The sequence below is a fragment of the Opisthorchis viverrini genome (genome assembly GCF_000715545.1).
Source record: "Opisthorchis viverrini unplaced genomic scaffold opera_v5_432, whole genome shotgun sequence".
NCBI classification, from domain to species: domain Eukaryota; kingdom Metazoa; phylum Platyhelminthes; class Trematoda; order Opisthorchiida; family Opisthorchiidae; genus Opisthorchis; species Opisthorchis viverrini.
In genome coordinates, this window is record NW_008752095.1 from 364844 (window position 1) to 374260 (window position 9417).

Genomic DNA, 9417 nt, shown 5'->3' on the forward strand with positions numbered 1-9417 from the left:
CCGTTGTCCGTGCGTCTAGTGTCCAAACCAAGACGACCACCCAATCGGGCCTCAGCAGCGCTTAGTCTACCTACCTGGGCGTTCATATCACCAGCAACCACAACGATATCTGAGCTTTTAGCCTGTTGTAGAAGGGCACCTAGAGCGTCATAGAAACTGTCCTTGGCAGATTCAGAGCTACAGTCAGTTGGGGCGTATGCAGACACAATAAACAGGGTGCGATGAACCTCACTTTCTCTAGACTCTCTCGCAGATGTTGCCAAACGAACCGCACAGAGGCGACTGTCAACGGGTATCCAATCAAGCAGAGACGCTTCCGCTTGTTCGCTCAATACAATACCCACTCCAGCATATCCAGCTGCGGCGGCCTCTGCATCACCAGGTGCGCAGCCGGAACCTGAAGGAGAGCGAGGGGACAGTCAGTTCGATTACAGTACTTGTGTCCTGTGTCCTTGTTTCTGACAGACAACATACATCAATACAGAGGGAATCCAGCGTACGCGCAAGATCCACCTGTTGATCTGCTTGCTTCAGTGTGCGAACATTGAAAGTGGCTAAATAGACAGGCTTTCGGGGTTTGAAAACAGACTTCGAAGTGTGTAGGGTTGTAACTGAACTCGGACGTGCAGAAGCTGCAGCTGAGTGAGGGCGAACAACACGGTCAGTCCTAGAGCTGGGACCTGCGGAGAAAGTATGCGGATTTGGGTGGGGGAGGGTGGAAGAAAGAAGACGTGAAAGTGTAAGAAGAGAGGCGTCAGCAGTAGTATGTTTTCACTTACCCGCCCTGCTGTATGCAGCAAGTAAGTCGACCCGGCTGATGTCACTACGCGACGGCCGATGTGGCATGAATTTATTTGTGTATGTGCAGTTCCTGGTTGTACGTGGGCTGAGGTACTGCCAGGGCGCCCACACCTAGACAGGAGGACGATTAGGGTCCTCATCCAAAGCCTTTGGCTCAAAAGCCCAACCGCAAGGCAGCGGTGTTCGGCTGGAAATGCAAGTACATGACCATTTTTTACGGAACACGTCGCCATACATGTTCCAACCCCCAACCTGGAGGGCCAGGAGACTGTGTTCGTCGGACCTCTACCCATGGACCAACCTAGTATGAGAGACTCTGTGAGCATCGTGCGGACACTCCCCAGTATAGCTCAATGGGTCGCCGAGGTACACAAATCGCCACACAACGGTAAGGTCCAGTCTCTTCGTGACGGCAAACAACCAAAACCCCACAAAAACTCTTCCACACTTGCTTACCAAGCCAAATACCGTCGGTATCATTCTGAAGGAACCATAGAGAACAACTATCACCTCTGTAGACGGTGATTCGACATGCTTGGTACACGGCCAAACCACCACAGTCGATGTACCCAACGCTTGTTTCCAACTCACGTCGTTGCGGATCCATCGACGCCATCCGATACAAGCAACACTTCTGACGCATCTGTGAGCAAAGCTGAAGACGTCTCAGAACACCTGTTCTTTCTTTCTGTTCACGGGGTCCACGTGTCACAGCCATACAACACAGTGCTTACTACCACCTGGTATACAATCCCTGAAACCCAGTGACATTCCTTTTGGACGCCACAATTGATCGTGATTCGCGCCTTCAAAATAAAAAATAATAGCTGTTGAGCTGTAACGCTTTCCGTGCCCAAGTACCACGCCAGCCGAAGAAATCACCAAAGCCGGGATACTACCCGGTTGCCGAAGCTACGTAGGACCAAACGATGTCAAGTTTGAATTGGGTTGAACCTTTCTGTCAGCAAGTCTGCATTTTAACTGCCGCCTTGAGACAACGAAGAACCAGTGACGCTAGGAGCCACAACTTCGAAAAACTGGTTCTAAAGATAGTCACCCACAGGACTCCTTTAGAAAGCAAACCGGCCGTTTCCCCGCACTATGGTGAACAGTTAAACCTCCCGTGAAATGAAGTCGACTGGATGTACACTCTGCTCCCCTAATTGATTGGGCCAACATCATCGTCCTTAATGGTACCAGCGGCCGAAAACCATCAAGTGCACTAATAACGGTCTCGACGAACAAAACACTACTAGCATCCCACCGCCAATCAGCTCAGCGAACCGAGTCCATTCCGTTCACTAAGTAGGTCCACAAAAGCATTAGACGTTCGAGCCAGAGAGAATAAGTCACAAAACCACTCAGATTCTCGCAGTAATGCGCCCAAACGCACTGAGACCGTTTGCACACTCACCCACCGCTCGAAACGACACTTACTAGACCAACGAATATGGGTTTCTATTCTATTTCATGATAAGCCCAAGCTCCACCCGCGCTAAGGGGTTGAGGCTACTTCATGCAACGCTGAACCCTGGCGATGTTGAAAATGCTATTGAAAAGCCTTACCTCCTCAAATGAACCACATCCCAAAGGACCCACCTTGACATACCTCGGCCTGAAAAAGTTGCAAGCAGGGGGTTAGGCCCCATCATAATCAAATCTGACAGAAACAAAAGTAATCCTCATCCATGCGGTCCCGGAGCTGGACAACCCCAAAACACGGTCGACCATCACCATGACTACAGTAAATGGGAGTACAATAAGGGGCTACTACGGGCGGATGACGTCCTTGCCACCGAAGCGATTCAACTACAGAGGAAGCGTACCACGCATCTTGAAGTTATTCCGATGTCATCTCAAATGGTCACCGAATACTCCAGGCACATCAACTGCCAACCTGCATCACCAGGGCTCCGACTCTGGTGTGCTGATGGGATGTTCCCGCAGCTCCTGACGGACCCACTCAACAAGAGCTCCAGATAGTTCAGTGATTAAAGAGCAGTCTTACTGGTCAGAAAACCCATGGTTTGAATCCAACACCGGCATTTCGACTGCTTCTGTCTAAACTTGAGTAACCTGGCAGTACCTGAGCCCTCGTACTTTCTTCTGGTGCCATGACAGCTAGCCACCGAAAGTGTGCTACAGCTGAACGACAACAAGATTTAACCTGTGCTGAAATTGCAGGAGTCCACCAGTTGTACTGTCTAGTCCTAGGCGACTCTTCTCATTGCCCATATTTTGCACACTTCCGAAGGAAGCCTGCACTCCCAGGTCCATTAATTACACTGACGCCCAAGGGCTCTCTACATCAAGCATATTGAATTGATCAGCCATCATCATCTCTGGGGTCTCACTGATGCACCTGAAACCTGACTTCCACCAGATACCCATAACACTGGGTCACCTTTTCCTGGTCTTTTGTTAATCAGGAGAGACCCATGGTCGGAAGTCGAAGTCGTGGTCATGTACGATAGTAACTTCCTATTTGGCCCTAATGTTCTTCGAATCTTTCTGGTTGAAGATGCGATTCTATGCAGTCTTCTGCTCAGAGGTGAGCGCAATTGCAATCAATTGGTGCCTTTCGTGACGCCACCTGTCTTAGACGTGCCCATATCCTCATAATTATGGACTTCAACGACCCATTGCTTATAGGCTGTCCCTCCAATGATATCGACCACAAAGATACCTTGCTTGAAAGTATGTGGCCGTTCCACTTTGGAACCACGCCAAGCAATCATCAACAGTGAAACCGCGTACTTGTTGTACATTACTTCTAGCTGTCGGTTTCGTAGACCGAGAGGGCAGCTATGCATTGAAATCAACAACTTGGATACACGAGCGCCGCTTAAGAAGTGACCAGTCCATGTCTGAAAATGTCTGACAGTTTGGTGCGTCTCGGAGTCCTTATCCAGAGAGATGTCAATGATCAGCTGGTAATGGCTTTCATTCATAGTTGCCTAATCATTATTTGGCCTTTCTTGTCTCGTTTCCACCCTACACGTGGTTGTGCGCAAATCGCTGTTTGAGGAAATCAGTCAACTGGCAAGCGGAGCACGTGGCTGAGCCACCGCAATCTATGAATTGTGATCAGCTCATTCATTGCGGGTGGGTTATTTCTTTCGAAAACCGTTCGAAGTGCTTCGTCATGACTCCCAATGTACCGATGGTCGAACACTAGATTTTTGATGCAGCGCGCAGCATCCAGGTTCCTGACCCCATAATAATACGGAGCACACCGTAGCACTGCAAACTCGGCTCCTGACGGATCAGCTTATGCAACGCCTACGTTACCGTGATGCAGTTTTCCAAACGTTGATCTGGCTTTCGCAATCCGGATGGAAATATCATCTTTGGTGAGACCACTGAGACTGATACAGATACACAAGTAGACAAACCTGTCACATAGTCAACCCGATACCGAGGTTCCAACGTTCATCCGTATCCAAACCAAAACCAACGTGCAGTTTGGTGCGAGCCAGTGGCTGGATCCTCATGGAACACATCACTAGACAGACTGGGGACCAGACGAACTACGACGGTTTCTCCAACCACCACATGTACCAACAGAGAAAACTGAATCAGAACTAAGAAACGACCTGTCAAACGGGGGAAGACTGGTGTTGCTGTGGGGAAACCTATGGCAGGGCTATTGAGTCCCTCTAGCCCAGAAAGAAAAATTTCCCGATGTTTATGATACTTTGTACAAGCCCGTCAAAGGCCCTAGACATGTCTGCACTGCGGACAACGAATGACCTTGCAAGTACGCTAGAGGAAACACCCCTGCTTCGGCAGCACATGTCCACCTTTACATGCCTATCTTTTCTTGGAAATACATTCCCTAATGGGGGTTCGAAAACATAGCATTTGCCCAAGCGGCTGTCGAATACAAATTAAAAACCCTTCGAAACGATGCTGTTACCGGCACCGATAACGTCATTCACAACAGTCCCCTTCCTGACGAACGACCTGGAAGAAACACTAGCCAATGGTAATCACTAACCACTCGAAACGTCATGTCCTTAAATAGTGGAAAACCCGGACGCTCACGACAGAAGGTCCGGTTCAACACATTACAAGCCAACCATTCTTCTTCCCGTCTCAACTAAAATCGTGGCCGATCAATTGCAGAAATGCCTCGTACGTCGTATGTGCAGCATAGACAGAAAAGGGGATTCCGTCTAACGAACCTCTTGCCAGCTAGACGCATGGACCGTAAACCCTGACAAAGACATCGAGATGGACGTTATTTTTCTATGCTTTTCTACGAGTTTCAACCCGAAAGACGCTGCGTGCATCCACGGTTTTTCATCACAACGAACCCAAGGCCACCTACAAGACAGAGCCACTACGGTTCAGATTAGCAGAACCCTCTACCATGCCCAAGTGTAATACCATAGAGATCAGTGGCCGCTTCCCTCCCTAGATAGGTTGTCATTGACTTCAATGACAACCTATCTACCTTTGTAGTGCACTACTCATAAGGTTGCAAATGAGTGTACATTCGCTAACCTATCTACCTGTTAATGATCCCCGTGCGACCTGCCTCCCGACAGTCTGAATCTCTCAAGAATAGTCCGCACTATTCGAGACCAGTAATTTCTGACATCTGAACAGCCTCTAATAGGCCAGCTGCAAGTTATCCAATATTCAGTAGCGAGAAATGGCCTTTGCTCTCATCGATGCTCCACCTCCCGACTTTACCACCTGAAACCGCATGAACTCTAAAATCGACAGTACTTGAAGGAACTAAGAGTGAGCGTATGGACGAATTCCAACAGTGTCAACAAAAAGACCAAAACAGCCGACAGTGTTCTCTCGGGGCATAGGGGTGACAGCTACTCTCACATCTTGACTCAGACCACATATAAAAAATCTCTCAGCTGTAGCACTCTTGCGGTGCCTAGCCACCAGAAGGAAGCTTGAGGGCTGGAATACTGCTGGGTTGCCCAAGCTTAAACAGGGAAAGCCGGGATATAGGGATCAGGTTCGAACCACGCACCTTCCGGTCAGTAAATTCGTGCTCTGGCTACTCTGTCGGTAGACTCATTTGGTCATACGCACTCTAAGCATAGAGGTCAACCTACGAACGACACTTTGTCGCTGTGGTTGGGTTTGAGCGCTGCAATGATCCCACTGGTTAGACTGGCCGGAACTTCGTTCTTCGAAGCGCAACCAAGACAGGAAATCCAAAGGGGAGCAGACAGATCAAGAGTAGCACAAAAACGCACGAGGCGGTCAGAGGTAGATTCTGATTGTCTTCTGCAATGGGTGTGAATGCAGTGCTTCCTCCAAACAACCGGCGTGTCCATATTCGTGGAAACATCCATGTTCCCTTCTACCGAAGAAGGACGGGTTAGAAAACGTCAGCCCTAGAAACTGCACACTAAGATTGCCAAGTGGTTGATCGTAACTACCGCCTCACTATTCAATATGGCTGAAACACTGTTAAAACTAGTATGGGGTTGCACCCAGCTGCATAACGAGACACTATTGCATTAGCCGCTATGCCCTATGGTTAGGCGAGTCACCTGCAGCCGAGTTCAGACTGTTGAGGGGCGGATCTACAAAGAATACTCAAATAAATAAGGAGAATACTCAGCTGTCTGCTGTCTCGTGGTCAGACTTTTGAATCACAGGCCGGGGCCATGGTCCCCGACGAAAACCCTATACTATCCTGCCGCTTCGTGGGTTAGTCCGAACTGGGTACCTCTAACAAATCTGCCTGGGAAAACGGAAAGTATCATCTGCACCCACAGCCCGGTCTACCGATGTCTCTCCGCAAACCTTTCTCACCACACGAGGAAACGTTGCCTGGTTATGACTCTGTTATCTGACCTATGTGCCCTACATTTATGGAGTTATGATTTAAAAGTGACCAGACGATGAAAAGGAACGCGCAACCCGGTGCAAGCAGGTCACTCCAAAGGCTTCGATCTTTCCATAAGACGAACACCTAACGTTAACTGGCCAATTCTGAAGGTTAAATTACCCACTTGGTCCTAAAGCAGATAACAAGGCGATGTACACAAAAAAGTAAGGGTTCAGCACACGTGGAAATGCTGCTAATATCAAACTCGAAATATCCACTTACGTTCTTCACTGGGACTCAAACTCAGAGACCCAAAATCAACGGGAGATACAACGCGCTCGTAGTGATATGGATTAATACACACGGAATCCTGCTTTAGGTCAAAACCGAAGGCGCAGAATTTGCAATGCCGTAGCTCATTGCGATGGAGATCAGGCCAACGCCATATACGCGCGTAGATGAGGTGTGGTAGACATTTCCTGCCAGCAATCTAATCGGAGATAAGGTAGCAATAAGAACGAACCTGCATTCGCCCATCCAGTGTACGCTGAATCGTCACACACTTGCTAGGGTGGGTTCCATTGGTTGTGATAGCTGTGATCAAAGAATCCAAGTCATCGTGCTTCTCCTTTAACTTCTTGATAAGGCTCTCAATAGCCCGCATAGCAAATTCCTTTGGTTCACCATTCTGGCGGTAACACATAAGGCTGTGAACAACTCCTCGAGTAGCATCGATTTTCGGGTGCCCACTCCCTGGGCGCCCGGTTGTCGGCATGGCACCGTCATTAAGCTTCGCGTCTGAACGCAGATTGTTCGACTGAAATTGGAGTTAAGTACTCGTCAGGCATCAGATGAGGGACGGACAGCGTACAAATTAACTTATATGACAAAAGACGCACCACAACCAACATCAATCTCGAAAGCAAGCCCCGAGACCAGAACGCGCGCCCAAATTTTTCGGCAAATTGTAACAATAGCTCTAGTTTGACCTTTCGGTGACGGGGAAATTCGTGGTTCGTAGTGCAAATTGGGGGTTGGTATGAATATGCACAACATAAAAGGATATTGTACGCGAAATCAGCCTTCACACCGACGATAAACTTCCGGACAACCCCATAGGAGTCGTGGATTCATAGGCCACGAGAGTGTCGGTTGTTGAGCCTAAGGGGAATCAGGTGTGCCAGATCGAGTGACCACCAACAAGAATGTTACTCCGGTTTAGGCACATATAGTGAGCACGGAACCACCACCATTTATTCTTAGAAGCGATTTCGAAAATACTACAATGTGCATCTCTTCTTTTCATCACTTAAACCGCAACATGACAATTCATGAAATGCTGTGGCGTTTTGTACATTTGTTTTACTTCCATTATAACACTACGTATTTCATCAGTTGCATAATCGTTTTTTGTTTGAATACGAAAAACTACAAAGACGCACACTTGTACGATTTCATATAATACAAACGTGGTCATGTGCTTGGACTCTCTCTTCTGATTTCGCCCGCGCTTGCAGCGGTCGTTCACGAGTCTCATGTAGTAACTCTGGTGCCGAAACATTTCAGACATCTTCGGAATCTATTATGTGGGAACTGTTCAGAAGAAGACTTGTGGACCAACATGATTGGATTATTGTTTATTCGCTGACCTGGGCCAACGACGAACTATTTTAAAGAGAACAATTTTTAGTGAGTCTGTTCCATCTGATCTCTTTATTTTTGCATACCCAACCTGGCGTCATTACTTTAATTTCTTTGCCACACACTCGTGGTAAACTCACTTATTGGGTAACCAAACCACCACGCTACTCAGGGGGCGTATCTCTCCCATTGCGTATGCTTGGTTGGCCACAAACTGATGAGAAAATAACACGGGGCGATTTTGCGACAGTTTTGCGTCCTAGAACTCCGTGTAACGCATCCCAGGGCAAACGAAGTTAGGCTGCATCAGATGGTGATAAATTTTGTCAATTTGTTCGGAAAATATTTCTCCACAGATTCCATCGCAGTGATCCAGAAAGAGGCGTCTTCCGTACCAGTTTCTGGGTTTGGGGACCTCAAATAGGCTAATTCAAGGCCTGGTTTCTTTATCAAAATTCATGCAAATTAGCGGAACGTGTCCTGAAGTGAAATGTATTAAAGCGCCTTACTACCAACAGCGTTACAACACGCGCATCACCACCTCAGAATTAAAAATATACACGTTGTTGAAGGCAGTATGATTTACGCAGTCATGTCGGGATCATTAAATGTACGTAAGGGACTGTGATGGGTTAGCTGATGAGAGTTACAAATAAGGGAAAATAAGTCAAAATTGATACAGGCTACTCCCTCTCTCTGCTAGCAATGGAAATTTGCTCAAAATTTCATTCTCAGGTCGACATCGTTGCTTGATCTGCGATGGTTATTTCGCAACTCTACCACTTACTGATGACCCCCAAACTTTGGAAATCAACGTTAACCAGCATCGAATAAGGGTTAACTCAACGGAGTGACGTTGGTCCACTTTCTCTATCAAACGGTTTCACTCATACTATTTTCATGTTTGATCGCTTTACCCGCTGGCCAGTAATTATATCCGGATACTTCAGCTGAGTTGGTAGCTTTTCGTTTGTGCAGTATTTGGGGAGTAACTTTGGAATAACTACGTTACTGCCGATCGAGATTCACAACATCAGCACGATCTTTCCCGCAAGTTTCCTACACTGTTCGGTTTCCGTCATATTTCGATCAGCGCGTATTACCCAACGCTCTGGTTGAACGTTTCCATTGCTACGTCAAGGTTCCACAGACTGCTCAAATTCACG

The 9417-nt window shown here is 47.7% G+C and overlaps 1 protein-coding gene across 1 annotated transcript in view; it reads right to left on the bottom strand.

Annotated features, from left to right (window-relative positions):
- Nucleotides 1-7427, bottom strand: part of T265_11013 (hypothetical protein) — a gene marked incomplete at both ends in the record, with an annotated part of 42889 nt that extends 35462 nt beyond the window's left edge. Inside the window, 2 exons of the mRNA XM_009177549.1 lie at nucleotides 6893-7100; nucleotides 7134-7427. Coding sequence (XP_009175813.1) covers nucleotides 6893-7100; nucleotides 7134-7385 — 460 coding nt within the window. The remainder of the gene's footprint in view (nucleotides 1-6892; nucleotides 7101-7133) is intronic.
- Between the last annotated feature and the right edge of the window lie 1990 nt (nucleotides 7428-9417).